Source organism: Eschscholzia californica, unplaced genomic scaffold (assembly GCF_041429995.1).
Source record: "Eschscholzia californica isolate CP2 unplaced genomic scaffold, dmEscCali1.0.p SCAF_1, whole genome shotgun sequence".
Lineage (NCBI taxonomy): Eukaryota > Viridiplantae > Streptophyta > Magnoliopsida > Ranunculales > Papaveraceae > Eschscholzia > Eschscholzia californica.
In genome coordinates, this window is record NW_028238198.1 from 85,179,420 (window position 1) to 85,199,725 (window position 20,306).

General features: G+C 36.4%; 1 protein-coding gene across 1 annotated transcript; it reads left to right on the forward strand.

The window, feature by feature from the left end:
- The first annotated feature begins 3,257 nt into the window (after positions 1 to 3,257).
- Positions 3,258 to 7,296, forward strand: LOC147570393 (F-box/kelch-repeat protein At3g06240-like). The gene is made up of 2 exons (XM_086664476.1): positions 3,258 to 3,504; positions 6,374 to 7,296. The coding sequence occupies exons 1-2, from the start codon at positions 3,258 to 3,260 to the stop codon at positions 7,294 to 7,296; spliced, it is 1,170 nt and encodes a 389-aa protein (XP_086520602.1).
- The last annotated feature ends 13,010 nt before the right edge of the window (positions 7,297 to 20,306 follow it).

The window sequence follows — 20,306 nt, forward strand, 5'->3', positions numbered from 1 at the left end:
TGTCTTGTATTCAATAGCCAGTTAGCTAATGAACCATATATACCAAAATGAACAACGGTTTCCGGTATAAAAGGATCCAGGTCTGACTAACAATATAGTCAATTTGATTTCTATTAACAATAGAGAATGAAGGATTGTAAACCAAGTAAAACACCAGTTTGTTGAGAAGGCTGCTATGATGGATTGTAAACCAAGTAAAACACAGAGTTAATTGTGGTTCAAGAGTTTCAAAGTTAGAAGGGGTATTCTTTTAGGTCCCTCCTTATACAGGAGCATGGTAGGAGCTTTAGAATATCTTTCACTCACAAGGCCTAGTATATATTTTGCAGTTAACTATACTGCCCAATATATGCAAGAGCCAAGGTCTTCTCATTTCTCCATTGTGAATAAGATCTTAAAATACTTAAAGGGTTCGATAAGCTCTGGTATTATTATCAATCCAGACAATCTATCTCTTCTTGAAGCTTACATTGATTCAGATTGGGCAGGATGTCCAAACAGTAGAAAATCAACAAATGGATATTGTATTTTTCTTGGTTCAACTCTTCTGTTTCAGTCCTCAAAGAAGCAACCAACTGTCGCAAGGTCTTCCATAGAAGCTGAATATAAACCCTTAGTGTTGCTACCACTAAAATTCTTTGGATATATAAGCTACCTACGGGAAGAATTACATATGCCCTAATCCAAACCTTTTCAAGTCTTCTGTGCTAATCAAGGAGCAAAGCATATTGCACCTAATCCAATATTTCATGATAGGACAAAACATATCGAAGTGGACTATCACTTCATAAGGGATTTAGTTGCAGATGGATCACTTCAAATCATGTTTATTCAAACTCATATGCAATTGGCTGATATCTTTACAACGGGCCTTCCATTTCCTGCCTTTACATCTCTGAAGTACAAGCTGCTGCATTTTGAGAAAGCTCAGTTTCAAGGGGGATATACGAGGATCCAGGTCTGACTAAGATCTGACTCACCAAGATGAAACAAATGGAGCTGAATCAAACTTAAGACTGAGTGAGAAGATGGTGTACATATGGTGTAAATAAATAAATGAACCATTGAGTGGTGCCCATAGAACTAAATAGGTTTTTAGGATGAATGAGGTGCCGTTAAGAAAGTTGTTACAAGTAACAGACTTTAACTAACTTGTTGAAGTTTTCTTTTGAATGGTTCAGCGTGTGCCTCGAACCCTTGACCTCTAAGGTGGAAGATTATACCTCTTACCACTTCAACCACGAGTTGTTGGCTTGTTAAAGTTTGTTATTTCCTCTCTCTCTCTAGGAATACTGAATTCTCTCTTTCTCTTTCTCTCTCTCTTTCAACCTCTCTTTAAACATGTATAAATAAGAACTCTTCGAATCTCTGTCGTTAAGATTGAAATAACGAAATAAAAATCACATAATTATAGCAAAAAATTTATCCGGGATATATTGTTGGAGATGATCTTAATTCTTGGGTTTTGTCTTTATTATTAGATGTATCAATTAACTCCATAATTCTGGGCTATTACCTCTATATCACTAATTATTGATGAAAAAATGTAAAACAAATTTGAAACCAAACATTTCATTAAGTGGAAAGAAGAAATACTAAGAGCATTCATGAATTCAAGGAAGAAGGCCAACAAGAGATGCATAAGATGCATGATCAACCGGAGCATGTGATGTTAATCGTGCAAACATATTCTCATGAAGAACTAACTCGACAACTTCAACAAAAACCACGACAATTTCAGCTGCAAACTTCACCATTCTAACACAAATTTCCACTCTTTGTACCATCATAGCTTCATTAACAACAACTAAATACGTCTAAAATTTGTAATTTATCCTTAAAATCAGCCTTCGTTTCTCCCCTTCCTCTTTGATTTTATCAGTTCTACTGTTCCCTAAAAGTAGAACTTTGTTGTTTTCTCCGCATTTATATTGATTTCTTAACTTTGTATTAGCTTTATATTTATACTAGTCGATAGTGACTACTATATATATATATATATATATATGTAAATAAATGACCTTACTAACACCTCAAGAGCCAAAACCAATTTAGTTTCTCTATATCTCTCTTCTTTCTCTTTATAAACTTATCTCCCAAAGTCTTGATTTTGATCCCTATTCAGAATACAAAATCTTTTTTCTTTCAAAATATCCAAAAATTATTGTGGAGGATAGGATTTGACTCATAATAATTGTACTTCTTTTCTGCCTCATGAAATAAACTAATTTAATGTCACATTCACTTTTCATATTCAATGTTTTAGCTAACAACATAGTATATTTCAAGGTGTTTATAAAACTTTCTTATGAAATTCTTGATACCCGTTGCTATCACAAATAAACCAAATGGCTCTGAGTTTATTTAGTTTCATTATTATTATAGAAGAGTAGTTGATGTCTAGATGAAATAACTAGAATATGGCAAGATATGATGCAATTGTATATCTCGTGACATATCTGAAAATTCTAGTCGTTAAACTATTCTAGAAGACAACATTATTATTAGTCTAACCTTATCCTCATTCCTCCATAAGAGCATCTTGAACGCAAAACTCAATTTGAAAATTCTAAGTGTTATCTACAATTTTTAGAGTTTTTATTTAGGGATTTTAACTAAATTTCCCTTTTATAAAAAAGATCTCTCTAGGGTAAAACTCAATTTGGGTCTTAATAGAATGGTGGGGTCAACACTTAATAAAACAGTGGGGCCAACCCTCTAATAAACAGGCCATGACCGGCCGGGATGGCAATCAACCGCCGTGCCACTTTTTTGGGTAGTATCTTCTTTCCGGTGTCCTATTGGGAATAAACTTCTACTGCTTTTAAGGGCTTAAATGCTACTACTCCTAGACCCTAGTTACTCTAGAATCAGGAATCCCATCCTATATATATGTACCATAAAAGTATTTAAGGGCTAAAAGACTTCTTCATCTTCCTTCCCAATCAATAATCTGCTTTCTCATAATCTTGTATTAGTTTCTGTCGAATTACAAGATGATGAAAATACAACGATTTTCAATGCCGAACCTCTCTGACGATATCATCACTAGCATCCTTGTGATGTTACCGGTCAAATCTGTTTATCGATTCATGGTAGTATCGAAAACCTGGTCTTGTTTATTCTCTAACCCTTTTTTCATTGAACTCTATAACTCTCATTCAGTTCAACAACAAAAATTTAATCTCATACTCGGCCACGGTAAGAGCTTATACTCCATTGGTTATGATTCATTATCATCTAGTAAACCTCTTAATATGACCGATTACCAATTCATCTCTTCTGAATCCAAAGTTCGTAATTTGACTTCGTGTAATGGTTTGATTTGTTACTCTTATAATGGTAAAGATTACGTTTTGAACCCATCTACTAATGAACATAGACTAGTACCGTCAACACCACTATATGTACAACCTAAAGATAGAAACCTACTTCTTCTCACTCAGTCGTGCGGGTTCGGTTATGATTGCAAGCTTGATGATTACAAGTTTATAAAGATCGAGAGTTTGTTGGAGGAGTGAGGACCATGATGTTTTTACCGAGATATTGCTCTACTCTTTACGCTCTAATTCGTGGAAACGCATTGAGAGAATTCCTTACAACATTTATTGTTCGAATCCTAGTGTGTTTGTTAATGGAGCTCTTCACTGGAAAGCAACTCCGACTACCGAAGAAAAGAGGCAAGACTCCTGTAGTGTTGTACTTTCATTTGATATGGCTGATGAGAGATTTTACCAACTTCCAATACTTAAGGAATTAAATGCCATACCCTTATTAGACGTGATAAATTTGGGCGTTTTGAGAGAGTATCTTTGCATATTTGATAATATTTGTTACTATCAAACTCATGTATGGGCAATGAAGGAGTATGGGGTGAGTGGATCTTGGTCTAAACTGTTCGTCATTACCGTAGACAATGTTATCCGCTCCGTCGACTCCATGAGGCCAATTAAGTCTTTCGACGACGGTTACACGCTGTTAGAAAAAGATTTGAAAGATTTAAGTTTATATGATCAGAAGCGTGGAAAAGTTCGAATCTGTGTGCCAAATGGCATCTCAAAACATATTAAAGCAATGACTTGTGTTAGGAGTTTAGTTTCGCTGAATTCAAGAACTTATTGCAAGCAAGAATTCAACAAAGAGGATAAATACTGGAAGACTAGAAGAAGAGTATGAACATAGATCTACCATGAATAGAATCTATTCTTTTGGTGACTAGTAATTTTTTCTGGTGTGATGCTAGGGAACAAGAAAAACTAGGCAGACTTTGAACATAAACCCTATTTGACTTGCCGTTATTTGTGGTTTAGTGGACCAAAATCATTCTAAGCACTAATCACGACAAGTAACATAAGATTTATGCTTAAAATTGGTTTAGAATTTGTCTAGTTTTTCTTGTTCTCTAACATTTTTCATTGAGTATACATAAATTATTTATTCTTCCAAGATATAGGATATGATTGATTCATAATACATTCTTTTCGCCTCCTATATTAAACTAATTTAATATTACATTCACCTTTCATTTTCAAAATTCCATAGCAAATAAATGAGTAGTAGAAAATTTTATGATAATTTTCTAAATAATTAAAATGTGCGATAATGTAACTTCATAATTAAGATGTATACCAATAAAATCTTGTTGGTGAATGTATCTTATAAAACTTCGTTACTATCAACTAGCGTCGCTAACCTTATCCTAACATTGATTCAGTCTACTCTTACGATCTCATCTTCAAATACAATAGATCTCATCTTAAAGACTTAAACGACACAAACCCAACGCGAATAGAAATTGAGGTGCGATCGGAAATATCCTCACATATGTAGGATCATCATAAAGGTCTGCAATTCGTAACGAGCATTATTGGTTGTGCCGTACCCATGACCGGAGGAGGCCGACAGACCCTAAGAGTCGTTTATGGGGAAATTATACTAGTACCGCCTTTGTGACTACGACATTTATATTATACAAGTTGAAGTATAAAATGTGAGAATAGTCCCACATTAGACAATGGGTATCTAGCAACCAAGAATATAAGGTCTAGGTCCTCTCCACTCATTGAGTTTTGAGTTGGATGGCCACAAACTTAACATAAAAACATACCCGTCTTCCCTTAAAGTCTTCCTCTTTGCTTTCTATTACTCGAGGAGATACAAGAATTTTATCGATTCACCACTTCGACTCCAATGTTAGAGTTTCACGTCCCACTAAAACAAATGAAAACCTTGTAAAAAGAACAGTAGACGTACATCCGAATGCTTCAGTCGGAAGTCTTGGCAGCAATAAGAAGAATCTCTAGGGTGAAACTAAATTTGGGTCTCAGAATGATATTGTAGTATTTAATTCTAAGATGTTTTAAGAAAAAAAGTACACTAAATTTGAGATTCTTCTTGAAAACTTCAATCGTCCACTCAATATAAAAAACTATCTATCTAGAAAATTACATATAAATGTAAAATAATTTTAAGTTTTTAAGTGTGTTATTGAAGATGTCTTTTGAATAAAAAAAAAAATCAATTATGTTATTTAGAAAATAGAATCTCAATTCAGACGTGACAAACGTGACTATTTCCAAAAAAATTGGTTCTGCATCGGAGACAATCTTAGTGCTACTCTGCACTCGCCTACCTTCTTAATAGAATGGTGGGGCAGCCAATAACTGGTAGCCCTGTGGTTAGTGTATCTACTTCGTTACCGGATGTCCCGGGTTAGATCCCCACAAAAGTACAAATCCAGTAATATATGAGAGAGAGAGGGAGTTGAGAAAATATTTCTCTGTGTTTATTTATGAAGTGTACAGGGGTATTTATAGATTTACATGTACATATCAACTAAGTACAGATTACATGAAATCTAGGGAAATCTTCCTTTTACTCAATCACATAAATAATAACTTCTATTAGTAAACCCAAGATCTGGCCGGTTTGTAGTTCAATGAAAGACTTTTTATTTTAAACCCAACCAAAGGAGGCCTTACTCTTGAATCAGGAATCCCGTTCTCTATATATGTGCCCTACAAGATCTAAGGGCTATAAGACTTCTTCTTCATCTTCTCTCCCAATTAATAATCTGCTTTATCAATATCTCTCTTTCTCATCATCTTGAACTAGTTTCTTACAAATTAATACAAGATGACGAAAAGACAACAATTTTCAATGCCGAATCTCTCTGACGATATCATCACTAACATCCTTGTTATGTTACCGGTCAAATCTATCTATCGATTCATGTTAGTATCCAAAACCTGGTCTTCTTTATTCTCTACCCCTTTTTTCATTGAACTCTATAACTCTTATTCCATTCAACAACACAAATTTAATCTCATCCTCAGCTACGATAAGAGCTTATACTCCATTGGTTATGATTCAGTATCATCTAGTAAACGTCTTAATATGACCGATTACCAATTCATCTCTTCTGAATCAGAAGTTCGTAATTTGACTTCGTGTAATGGTTTGATTTGTTACTCTTATAATGATAACGATTACGTTTTGAACCCATCTACTAATGAATATAGACTAGTACCATCAACAGTACCACTATATGTACCACCTATAGATAGTGACCTACTTATTCTCACTGAGAGGTGTGGGTTCGGTTATGATTGCAAACTTGATGATTACAAGTTTATAAAGGCTGAGAGTGTGTTGGAGGACGATGATATGTTTACGGAGATATTGCTCTACTCTTTACGGTCTGATTCGTGGAAACGCATTGAGAGAATTCCTTACGACATTATTTGTCGGAATCCTGGTGTGTTTGTTAATGGAGCTCTTCATTGGAAAGCAACTCCGACTACCGAAAAATACAGGCAAGACTCTGTAATACTTTCACTTGACGTGGGTGATGAGAGATTTTATGAACTTCCTATACCTAAGGAATTGAATACCAAATCCTTATCAAAGGGGATAGTTGTGGGTGTTTTGAGAAACTATCTTTGCATATTTGATAATAATAATAGTAATGTTGAAACTCAAGTATGGGCAATGAAGGAGTATGGGGCATGTGAATCTTGGTCTAAACTGTTCATCGTTACCGATAATGTTATTCGCTCTGTTGACTCCATGAGGGCAATTAAGTCTTTCCACAACGGTTGCACGCTGCTAGAAAAAGATTTGAAGGATTTAAGTTTATATGATGAGCTGAGAAAAGTTCATGTTTTAGTGCCAAATGGCACCTCCAAACATATTAAAGCAATGACTTGTGTCAGGAGTTTAGTTTCACTGAATTCAAGAACTTATTGGAAGCAAGAATTCAACAATGGGGATCAACATTGGGGGACAGGAAGATGAGCAAGAACATAAATCTACGAAGAATTAAATCTATTGTTTTGGCAATTAGTACCATTGTTTTGGGTAATGTCAGGAAACAATAAAAATTAGGCGGACATAAACTTTATTTGGCTTGTTGTTATTCGTGGTTTAGTAGATCGAAATCTTCGGAATGACGAATAACAACAGCCACGTGAGGTTTCGATCCAGAATCCACCTATCTTTCTCCTATTTCCTATCCTAGCATTTTTTATTTTTCTGTTTTTTAGGTTTTTGGTTGCTTACCTTCTATACTTGGTTAGTCTCTCTTTTAACACTTGTTTCCTATCCTAACATTGATTCAGTCCACTCTTACCTATCTAATCTCACCTTCAAATTCAATACCTTTTTAATCTCAAACAACACAAACCCTAACCGAATAGAAGTTAAGGTGTGATCTGGAATTCCTAATGGGCAATAGTGGTGGTTGTGTGATACCCGTATCCAAAGGCCGACCAACCTTAGGAGGTGTTTATGGGGAAAATATATATGTTAGTAACGCCTTTCTACCTAGAGAATTGTTGTAAACAAAGAATATAATATCTAAAAGATTGAATAAAAGCTTGCTTAATCTTATTTTTCAAGAGGCTTTAAATAGTCGATTACAAAAGCAACTGCCTCCTACAAGTTCGGAGGACTTTAACAAACTTAGTAACATCAAATGAACTACTAAACAGTAACCACTCCTACTATATAGGAGCTTATTCTAACAAACAAGACTAAGTCCAAAGACACTAACAAATTCCTTCCCTAAACTGATATCCACAAGCATATCAGTTTACTTAGGCACTTTGACCAGGCCTAGCAACTCCTTCAGTTTCTTGAATGCGTCTAGCTTCAGTGGTGTCATGATATAAGCTAATTGATCTTGTGTTCCACAGTGCATCAGTTTCACTTTGCCTTCTTTGGTTAAATCTCGCAAGTAGTGGAAACGTACCTCAATGTGCTTTCTACGTCCCTGATGTACTGGGTTCTTAGATAACTGAATAGTTGAACTATTATCACACTTGATAGTGATACATTCTTCATGGTTCTCTCCAAGCTTACCAAGCACCCTTGTCATCCAAATTCCTTGTGTTGCACATGATACCGCAACAATATATTCCGCTTCTGTTGTTGACAAAGCAACTATGGGTTGTTTCTTTGAACTCCATGAGACTGCCCCTCCGACCATTAGGAATACATATCCAGAGGTGCTCCTCCGATCATCTAAATCTCCTGCGTAATCACTGTTTGTATAAGCTTGAAAGTCTTCACTTCCTCCACGTTTATACATGATCCCAAACTCTGTGGTGTTCTTCACGTACCTAAGTATTCTTTTAACCACCTGAAGGTGCTCTTCTGTAAGATCTTCCATGTAACGGCTTGCAAGACAAACTGCAAACATTAAATCAGGCCGAGTAATTGTGATATACATCAGACTTCCTATCATTTGCTTGTAGAGTGTACTGTCAAGGCCTGCTCCACCTTCATGCTTTGAAAGTTTTACTCTTGGAACATTAGGATTGTTCACTCCATTGCACATATTCATCTTGAAACCTTCCTAAAAATTGGTTTAGATAACCTTCTTTGACACATATAGATACCTTCTTCTCTCTGTAATATCTCAACCCCAAGAAAGTATCTCATCTTTCCAAGGTCTGTCATGTCGAAATTTTCTTTCATTGATTCCTTAAATTTGAGAATTAGACTTTCACAATTTCCAGTAAAAATCAAATCATCAACATATAGACTCACAATAAGAATCTTACCTTGTTTTTCAGTCTTGACAAACAAGGTGTGCTCAGCGTCACACTTCTCAAATCCCTCCCTGGTGAAGTAACTTTTAATTTTACTAAACCAAGCTCTCGAAGCTTGTTTTAGACCGTAAAGAGCTTTTCTTAACTTGTAGGCTTTCCCTTCAGTTCCTCTCCTTATGAATCCCTCAGGCTGGTCAACAAACACCGTTTCATGTAGTTCCCCATGTAAAAATGCACTTTTCGCGTCAAGTTGATATATAATCCAGTTTTTGTATGCTGCAGTCGCAATGATGATTCAAATAGTATCCCATATTGCCACTGGTGCATAAACCTCATTATAATCAATACCAAATCTCTGTGCATACCCTTTAGCAACTAACCTAGCTTTATGTTTATCTATCTTACCATGCTCGTTGTATTTAGTCTTAAATACCCACTTGACTCCAATTGTTTTTGTACCTTTAGGTATCTCAACTATCTCCCAGGTCTTGTTTCTTTCAATTGATTCGATTTCTATCTTCATGGTTTCTATCCATTCAGGATATTTCACAGCTTCGCCATACGTTGTCGGATCTTCACGTTCAATGACAACTTGTAATAGTTGATCATCAAGAAAATAAGCAGCAGCTTCCTCATGTAGGACTTCTCCACATTCATAATCAAGCAGATACATAGGAGTTTTGCTTTTCCGTTTTCCTAAAATTTCAGATTCACTTTCACAATCTTCTTCACTTGTCGATTTTTCTTCAAAACGAGATCCAGTAATTGTTTCTCCAGACTTTTGTGGCTGATTTTCAGCCTCTACATCTGCATTATTTTCTTCTCGGAAGAACTCTTCTTCACCATGTACATAATCTTCATCATTTTCCCAAGTAAGCATGTCAGATGTGGTGTTTTTATCTTCCTCATTCCTTCCCCAATCCCGCTTCTCTGTTTCTTCAAAAAATACATCTCTACTCACCATTACTTTCTTTGAAATGGGATTGTACATTCGATATGCTTTTGATTCTTCGTTGATTCCAAGGAAAATACACTTGCAACTCTTGTCATCAAGCTTTGTTCGCTTTGCTTCTAGTACGTGAACATGCCCAATACACCCAAAGATTTTGAAATGCTTCACATATGGCTTTATGCCACTCCATGATTCTTCAGGAGTTTGATCTTGGAAGGTCGTAGTGGGACTGCGATTCAGAACATAAGTTATCCATTTAACTCCTTCAGCCCAAAACTCTTTAGGCATTTTCCTTTCTGCGAGTGTACTACGAACCAGATTCATGATTGTCTGATTTCTTCTTTCAGCTGCACTGTTTTGTTGAGGGTTGTAGGTTGCTGTCAATTGTCGTAAATTTAAATGGTGTAAAATTATTTTTACAACTTCTGTGTTTCTTTTGAGTTTGGCCCCATTTATTCAATAGTTCCGGTTCCGTCTATATTCTTACCACTCTGGTAGTTGGCCAACAAATGTATTTTACCACATTTACCTTTTTCTAACATATCTCTTGTTTATGACTCCATATAATATTTTATTAATTATGCTAAAATACTTTTTTTAAAATTAGAAAAATTAGGATTGATACAGAACACCAAATCAAAGATAATTATACCACTTACAATTAGAATTTTTGGGTTTATAGTCCAAAAAACGGGCCCTAATAAGACATTTAGTCCTCTCTAATCCTATAAAGGGTTTCAAAACCAAAAAAATAATATAAATGGATATCTAGTCCATTTGGTGTCATCTAGAGAAAAAACACAAATCCCTATAATACCAAATAAATCATAATTCCTAATCTAACCTTCCTCATATATTATAACTGATTTATCTTCAAAATCCATAAAGATCTTTTTCCATTTTTATCTCCCACATTCTCTCTCCAATCACGTTTTTAAACAAAGAAATATATATTATAACTGATTTATCTTCAAACTCCATAAAGATCTTCTTCCATTTTTATCTCTCACATTCCCTCTCCAATCACGTTTCTAAACAAAGAAACGTGATTCATTATTTTCAGTAATCGAAATCTCTTTATTCTCTCTCTCTAAATCCGATTCACATAACAAAACCTCCATTAAACTCAGAAATCTTGTTTCATCTTCATTAGATTGTTTTTCAAACATTCGTCTTCTAATCCAATACACAAGCTCAGAACTCCATTTCCATTTATGTCTCTTCATATCAAGTTAATCAGGTAAAACATAAATCAATATAAGTTTTTGTGATTCTATTTCAGTTTATAGTAGTTGATTCTCTCTCTCTACATCTTAATCTACTGAAGATCTTCCATTAAAACAAAGAAATTGTTTCATATTCATTAGAGTTTTTCAAAATCAGTTTCTTAATTGTTAATCAGGTAAACAAAATTCTTCTTTAATGATTCTGTTTCAAATCGAGTATGTTATTATTGTATTTCTTTCTCTAAAAGTTTCTTTAATGATTTCGATATTGATGAGATAATCTTTCATTACCAATTCCTAAAAATTGAGTATACTTATTGTTGCAATCAATCATCATATTAGATATCTTTAGATATGTAATTTAAACCTAATGATATTCGTACTTTTTCTTCAGATCTGGTTTTCAATCCGTACGGATTTATGAAACGTGGTTTTTTCGTACGGTTCCTCATAACAGAATTAACAGTACATGTACTTTATCATAAATTACCATAATTTATAGTAAATTATGCAAACATCTCCCGTACAATGTTTTTCAAAATGAGAACATGATATATGTATTTTCTGACAAATTATATATACTTTATCACGAATATCATGAATATTATATGGAACATTAATTATGCTTTAATCTCAAAAACAGTACTCGTTTCATTATTAGAGCAACTTCGCTTATATATGTAAATCCCGTGTACTTTGAAATAAATTACATATAATTTACGTAAATGTTCATGTAATTTATTGTAAATAATATACTTTTTTATATAATTTATATGTATTAATCTCTCTCTATTTGTTATCACAGATGGAGTTCCAGGATCATCAAATCAAAATAAGCAAATCAAACTTGAAATACCCTTGTTCTTGTTACTTGACTTTTTGATTGGTTCCTCGAAATATTTCATAACAAATGCACACTTGAATGGATCTTGATCATGATTCCTTGGAAAAGCTTCATATTCGGCCCCCTCCATTAGCATTCCAAGCAATAGGGCAACATGGATGGACACCATTATTGAACCAGAGAAGATTTTGTACGTTTTTTTTGTAACAGAATGTAAACGATGTGTTATGTAAAAGAAATTATGTGTAATGTAAAAGAAATTATGTGTAATTTACTGAACAAGACCCAAATACATTTGATAAATTACGTTGTATACTTGACAAATGATGGTTTATTCGTCATAAATAATACATAATTTACGTATTTATTTCATAATTTGTATTCGATGAGTATTTATGTATGAGTAAAAACGAAAACAAATGCTGCTTTAATGTTCCCAGAAAAATATACTATTTCCAAAACTAAAAGTTAACTGAGAGAAAGTGACATATATGTTTTGTATAGTAACCCCTAAATCACGCTAAATTGATCCTAGATTATATACTATTTCTAAATCTGAAAGTTAAGTGAGAGAAAATTGTTTTGAATCGAAAAAAATTTACATAGTAAGATAGAGAAAATTGATTTGGTTTCCAAATCTGTAAAGAAGAGAGAGAAAATTGATTTGGAAATATCCGTGGTGGTGACGTTTTGGTTTTGGTTAGGATTTTGGTTTCTGATTGATTCGGATAATAGGAAAGAGAAAATTTGATTTCCAAATCTGTTTAGAGGAGAGAGAAATTATGATTTGTAACTATCCATTTATTTCTAATAAATCTCCATATTTTTGGCTAATAAATCTCCATATTAAATCTGTAAAGAAGAGAGAGAAAATTGATTTGCAAAAGTTTGGATTTTGTTTCTAAACAGATTATAGAAGAGAGAGAAAATTTCGTGAGAATCTATCCGTTTTTTCCTAAATTTATCCTAAAATCAAGGTACATTAAACCGTTTGAAATTTTTGTCCGGCCCCACATATTAAAATCCCGCAAAAAACGACTAGGACATGGAAGGAATTATGTAATATATATTAAGGGTTTTTAGTCTCAAGAGCAAAAGGACTAAAAATCCATTTTTTGGGAAGATTGGACCCTAAATCCTTTTTGAACATTATTTTGGGCTATATACTCACGGACCCTTACAATTATGCTAAAATACTTCAATCTTTGTAAATTTGGGCCTTTGTAGTGGTTTTCCCGACAATATTAATTAGATACCAAAATATAATAAAAGGAAAATGACACTATTTGCAGCCAATCTCCCCATTCCCGAATGAATCCCAACGGACAGACGTAACCGGTGAATATCTAGAGAGAGCCCTTAAGTATGAATTCACATGGGAGATTGAGGAGAAAAAGACGGTCTATATTAAATGACCGAACGTCAGACATCGGGTGGGAAAATACCTGAATGTCGGATATTGGGTGGGAAAAATATTCGGTTTAACAGAAACTCCTGACCGAGGCCATCCGATGTCCGACTGGCCCGCCAAAATAAACGGTCTTGGACGGTCAATGGACAAATAATTTTTGATAGTGACCTCCCGACTGAAGGAGTTGAAGGAGATGTCCTTCGACCAAGGTGACAATGCGAACAATTTGTCGGATAGGACAATTGATGTGGAAGATCATCAAGTCCGATTGATTTAGGGATCGTAGAGTTGTAGCTAGAGACCAACTACGATCGTCGAATTACGGAGTAATTCGCGGCTAAACTTCGATCGGATCCTACAACGGGTTACACATAAGAGTGACAAATTGATCTAGGATATGACTAGTGGGAGTGAGATATAATCATGGGAGTGTCCCATAAACATATCTCATAGGCCTAAAAGGGAATTAGGCAAAGATAGTACAAAAGGGCCAAAAACAGGGTTTTTGGGCCTAGACCGGTTCGGGTACTTCTAGGACTCGGATTGGGCTGAATTTTGGAGGGTTAGTTGCTGATATAATAAACATTATATCTGCCAATTTTCGTGGTGTTTGGGCACCTCCTCCTTAGGGAATTGAGAAAATACCAATAGTTGCTATTTTCGACTATTTCCCTAAATCTTATTCTAAAGGGTGTTTTAGGAAACCTAAAAGGAGGTGGATTCTTATTAGGGTTCTATATAAACACTCTTAGGGCAGAGAATAAGGTGTGGAATTTCTCTCTAAGCTTTCTTACTCTACCACATCAAGTAGAGAAGAGAAAGTGAGCTAATTCCCATTAACTATCTATCTAGTCAAGAAGAAAGGAGTTCTTCTTTTCCAACCACCATTGGTGTGCTAGCTATACAACAAGGTGGGAGATCAAATTTGTTTGCTCATGTCCCAAGTAGAGGAGCTACACTTGAAGCTCTTGGTCTTCTCATAAGCAATTGGAAAGGTTCGAGGAAAAACTAGCGAACAAGGTATTTATCTTTCTAGTTTTAATTAATGATTATCATAGGTTTATGCATGTGATCCTGGGAATACTAGTGTAGACATTAGATGTCTTAATTCCGCTATAAACACTAGTAGAAGGGTGTAAAACCCAACAGTGGCGTCAGAGCCTCTTGCAATTAGCCTATCTTATCTAAGTTTTGGACCAATTCCATGCTTTCCTAGATAGATTATTGTGTCAAAAGATTTCAAAATTTGTTCTTGAAAAGAGTTTCAAAACCTAAAATTTTGATCCAAATTGGTTTGATTAAAAGAGTTGTTTTTAAGTTTTTGGAAACTTGTGAAAAACAAAATTTGGAAACTTAGAATTGTTCTAAAAAGAATTTGAAATATTTAGAAGTGTTTCAAATTTTGGAAAAAGCAATTTAAAATTGCAACACAAAAAAAAAAAGGGGAGACTATTGAGTTTTTTAGAAACTCAATAGGTCCGGCCAGAAAGCTTTCTGGCCGGACCAGTAGCCTGGAGGACGCGTCTGGTAGACGCGTCCCAGATTACTGATGGACGCGTCTGAGGACGCGTCCAGCTGCTCCAGGTCGCGTCTTCCAGACGCGACCAGTAGCTACTACCAGACGCGTCTTCCAGACGCGACCAGTAGCTACTACCAGACGCGTCTTGGAGATGCGTCTGGGGTCCTGGGTGTCTCGGACTATGTCCGAGACACCTAGTGCTGGTCCGGTCCAGCACCAGATGCGTCTAGGACGCGTCTGGTGCTTGGACTAGCGTCCTGGCTCCGGTCAGGACGAGATCAGGCCTATTGGCCTCGGCTCGGACATGCCGGCCCTATGGGCCGTGCCATATCCGGACCTTGTCCAAGCCCCTTTGTGGGCTTGGGCCGGGACTTGTCTAGGACTTGTCCCGGGTCTTTTCAAGGCTTTTCGGACCACGAAAAGGGACCACTATTCGAGTGGGAGTTTTATCCAAATTTTCTCCCAAAATTCCAATCCAAATATTTCCGAAATTAACCCGGGCCATTCAAGGCCCAAACGGAATTTCTCTTTAAAATCAAATTTTAAAATCAAACCAAGACACACCATTAGTCTAATCTTTTGATGTAGACTTAAGGTGCGTACATGACATACGGATGTCGACAAAAGTATCTCCCGGATATACATGCATATATAATTGATAGCCTTGAAATATATTATATGATTGCATGTGATGTGAATGCGGAAACTAGTATGGCCATAGAATTTATTTCTTATTCTTGTTTTGAGCACGGATGGGTGCATGTTTTGTAATAATTTTAATTTCAAGTTTACACGATCTGCGAATCGTTTGAGTCTTGTAATTAGAGTTTAGGGTTTATGAGTCCATTGATGAAACTCAAGGAAGAAATCCAAAGGCGAGTGGGAGAAATCAATGGAGGTTCAAAGACGGAGATCTAGACGAACTAAAAGGCGAAACAAGAAGCAAACCAAAGGAGATTAGATCTTCTAGGTTAGGGGCCATACTAGGATCCATATGTGCTTGATTTACTTTCTCGCGCGCATTTACTTACTTATTTACGCTTTATGTCGTGGATGTTAGTTAGGCTAATTAGTTCACTAAAACGAACGCCAGACTAGCGTAAAAGTCCCTAAAAGTAATTTTGAGTACAGTGCCTATCCAAATTAAGACACTCCTTGCGCCCTTGTTCGAGGAAGGTGGGTCGGCCTTCGCAGAGTACCTCCTCTACCTTGGGACATTGCGGGTAGGCCTATAGAAGAGGCCTACATGTCTAAATGGTTCTACTCAACGAGATCAGCAAGAGAGTCTTGGATACTCGAGGCAAAAGGATGGATTTTACACTAAACATGTAATCCATCAACCGAGAATCATATAGTATGATCAGTGAAAGTATTCACTCACCTAAATCAATGGGAATTAAGGGCAGGGCCCTAGTCCGCTTAATCCTTGAGAGATGGGATCTTGGAATCGCATTATTCATCTAGGGACACGTTTTATCTTGAATAATGTGGCAAAAACTTAGGACTTTTTGCAAAAATTATCGAATGTAATACTTAGCAAAATCCTTTTTCTGTTTCATGTAGTTTTACTATGGCAAAAATCAATCTTTTCAACCTATGTTCAATCCTTGATGAGGACAAATTGAACATGGATAACTTCCTTGATTGGGAAAAGAGATTGAGAAGTGTTCTCAAATCTACAAACAAAGAAAGCGTACTGGATACCCCTATTCCAAAAATAACTGCGAACTCAAAGATTGAGGAACAAAAGCAGGCCAAAAGTATCCGGATGAAATCAATTTCAGTAACTTGCCTTATGTTGGCAACCATGGAGCCTAATCTTCAAAAGAGATTCAGGAAAATGGATACGCATACAATCATCTGTCGATTAAGGGACATGTCCCGAAACAAATCACGGTTGAGGAAGTACGGAACTTCTAAGGCAATCCGGAGAGGCATTGGAATGTCTGAATCAAAGAAAGAACTTCAACTGATTCAGAAGAACAAAAGGAAAAAGGAAGGAACTCACGATTCCGACCAAGGTATCTATGTTATCGAAGTTAACTTAGCAAATACATTTGATTCTCAATCCTGGGTATTCGATACCGGATGTGGTGCTCATATCATTTATGATGTGCAGGGCCTTAAGGGAATCAAGTATTTATCTGGAAGGGAGCTTGTCCTACGAGTAGCAAATAGAGCAACGGTTGCTGCGAAAGCTGTAGGAACTTTCAGTCTACCTCTAGAAACTGGTCTAGTTTTAGAACTTCATAATTGCTATTATGTACCCTCTATTTCTAGAAACATTATCTCTGTCTCAAAATTAGACAAAGAGGGATATCACCTATTAATAAAAAACCATCGTTGTTCTTTATACAAAGGTGAAATGTTTTATACCAGTGCTAAGCTATACAACGGTCTCTATATTACGAATATTGAGAACGAAGTCTTCAACATAGAAACCAATAGGCTACGGTCAGATGATTCAAATCCAAGTTACCTTTGGCATTGTCGTTTGGGTCACATTAACATGACACGCATGAAGAAGCTCCATGAACATGGACTTCTAGGTTCGTATAATTTAGAATCATATGACACATGCGAATCATGTTTAATGGGTAAAATGACGAGGTCTTCTTTTAAAGGAAAAGGAGACCGAGCCAAAGAACCCTTGGAACTCATACATACGGATGTATGCGGACCAATGAGTACTCCGGCGAGAGGTAACTATGGCTACTTCATCACGTTCACGGATGACTTCACTCGTTATGGTTACATATACTTGATGAGGCATAAGTCCGAATCGTTTGACATGTTCAAACAATTTCAGAACGAAGTAGAGAATCAACTTGGCAAGAAAATAAAAGTCATTCGATCCGATCGAGGTGGTGAATATTTGAGTCAAGAATTTGACGATCATCTTAGGAGTTGTGGTATAATATCTCAACTCACTCCGCCAGGAACACCCCAGATGAATGGTGTTTCTGAAAGGAGAAATCGCACCTTGTTAGACATGGTTCGATCTATGATGAGTTTAGCAAATCTTCCAAACACGTTCTGGGGGTATGCTCTAGAAACGGTTGCTTTCACACTTAACCGAGCTCCGTCAAAAGCTGTAGAAAAGACGCCATATGAGTTATGGTTTGGAAAGATTCCAAAGCTGTCTTTTCTCAAAATCTGGGGATGCGAAGTTTATGTAAAACGCTTACAAGGAGACAAACTCGCACCTAAATCAGACAAATGTCTCTTTGTGGGCTATCCAAAAGAGACAAGGGGTTACTACTTCTACCACGAATCTGAGAACAAAGTGTTTGTTGCTCGAGATGGTGTCTTCCTTGAAAAGGAATTCCTTTCCAAATAGACAAGTGGGAGAAATGTAGATATCGATGAAATTCGATATGAGCAACAAATAAACACAGATATAGAAATATCAAGAAGTTTAGCGGCTCCTATCTATACACAAAGTATGGAAGAGGAAAATGAGGTCGAGAGAGTACCTCCCGCTCAAGTCGAATTAAATTCGCAGGAGACATCTCAACTAGTTGAGAACACTCCAAATGTTGCTCAGGCCCCTCGTAGATCTCAAAGGCTCCAGGAATTATCTCAGAAAACAGATATCCTACTGTTAGAAGATAATGAGCCGAGTACCTACAACCAAGCTATGACGAGCCCCGACTCCGAAAAATGGCTAAAAGCCATGAGATCGGAAATGGATTCCATGTCAGAAAATCAAGTATGGAACTTGATCGATTTGCCCGATGGAGCAAAACCAATCGGATGCAAATGGGTTTTCAAAGTAAAAACTGACAAGGATGGAAACGTTAGCGTTTTCAAAGCTAGACTCGTGGCAAAAGGATACAAACAGATTCATGGCATAGACTATGATGAAACCTTTTCACCTGTCGCAATGCTTAAATCCATTCGGATCATTCTAGCAATTGCAGCTCATTATGATTATGAGATTTGGCAAATGGATGTCAAAACTGCCTTCCTGAACGGACACTTGGAAGAGGATGTGTACATGACACAACCCGAAGGTTTTGTAGATTCCAAAAATGCTGGAAAAGTTTGCAAGCTTAAGAAATCCATTTATGGACTCAAGCAAGCAAGCCGGAGTTGGAATCTTCGATTCGACGAGAAAATCAAAGAATTTGGATTTCTCAAGAATGCAGAAGAATCTTGTGTTTACAAGAAGGTTAGTGGGAGCGACCTAGTTTTCTTAGTCCTTTATGTCGATGACATATTAATCATAGGAAACAATATTCCGATGTTGGAATCAGTTAAAGACTGGCTTCGGAAATGCTTCTCTATGAAGGACTTAGGGGAAGCAGAATACATATTGGGAATCAAGATCTATAGAGATAGATCAAGGAGGATGATCGGACTTAGTCAAGAAACTTATATAGATAAGATTCTTCAACGGTTCGAGATGACAAACTCCAAAAGAGGATTCCTTCCCATGTCACATGGTATGGTGCTTAGCAAAGATCAGTGTCCTAAGAGTCCTGATGAGCTAGCACACATGATGAAAGTACCCTATGCTTCGGCAATAGGATCAATCATGTATGCCATGATCTGCACTCGCCCAGACGTCTCATATGCTTTGAGCATGTGTAGCCGTTACCAATCAAATCCAGGCCAAGCGCACTGGCACGCCGCCAAGAATATCCTAAAGTACCTGAAAAGGACTAAGGATCATTTCCTGGTATATGGCGGGGAAGATACACTAAAAGTTGTAGGCCATGTGGATGCAAGCTTTCAAACGGATAGAGACGACTTCAAATCACAATCTGGGTTCGTCTACTGTCTGAATGGAGGAGCGGTATGTTGGAAAAGTTCCAAGAAGAGCGCAGTTGCAGACTCTACCACTGAAGCAGAATACCTAGCAGCCTCGGAAGCTGCAAAGGAAGGAGTTTGGATCAAGAAGTTCCTGATAGAACTTGGTGTCGTACCTGGCATGGAAGATGGCGTGACTCTCTATTGTGACAACAACGGAGCTATAGCCCAAGCCAAGGAACCAAGAGCGCACCAAAAATCCAAACATATCCAAAGGAAGTACCACTTGATTAGAGAAATCATAGAAAGAAAAGATGTGGTAATTTGCAAGGTTCATACGGATGATAACGTTGTAGATCCGTTAACCAAACCGTTACCTCAGCCCAAACATGATTCACACATGAGGGACATTGGTATAAAGCGCATTGGGGAATGGCAACAAATGTAATTTGGATTCATAATAGAGTTTATGTGCCTAATTACTTACATTCGATAAATAAAATAAAAGAAATTTTATTTTGTCCTTAAAATTTGGTTTGGTATTTT

Coding starts and splice junctions, on each gene's coding strand:
- LOC147570393 (XM_086664476.1), top strand. CDS start 3,258: ATGACCGATTACCAATTCATCTCTTCTGAATCCAAAGTTCGTAATTTG. Junction 3,505..6,373: donor CAAGTTTATAAAGATCGAGA/GTTTGTTGGAGG, acceptor GTTATGATTCAG/TATCATCTAGTAAACGTCTT.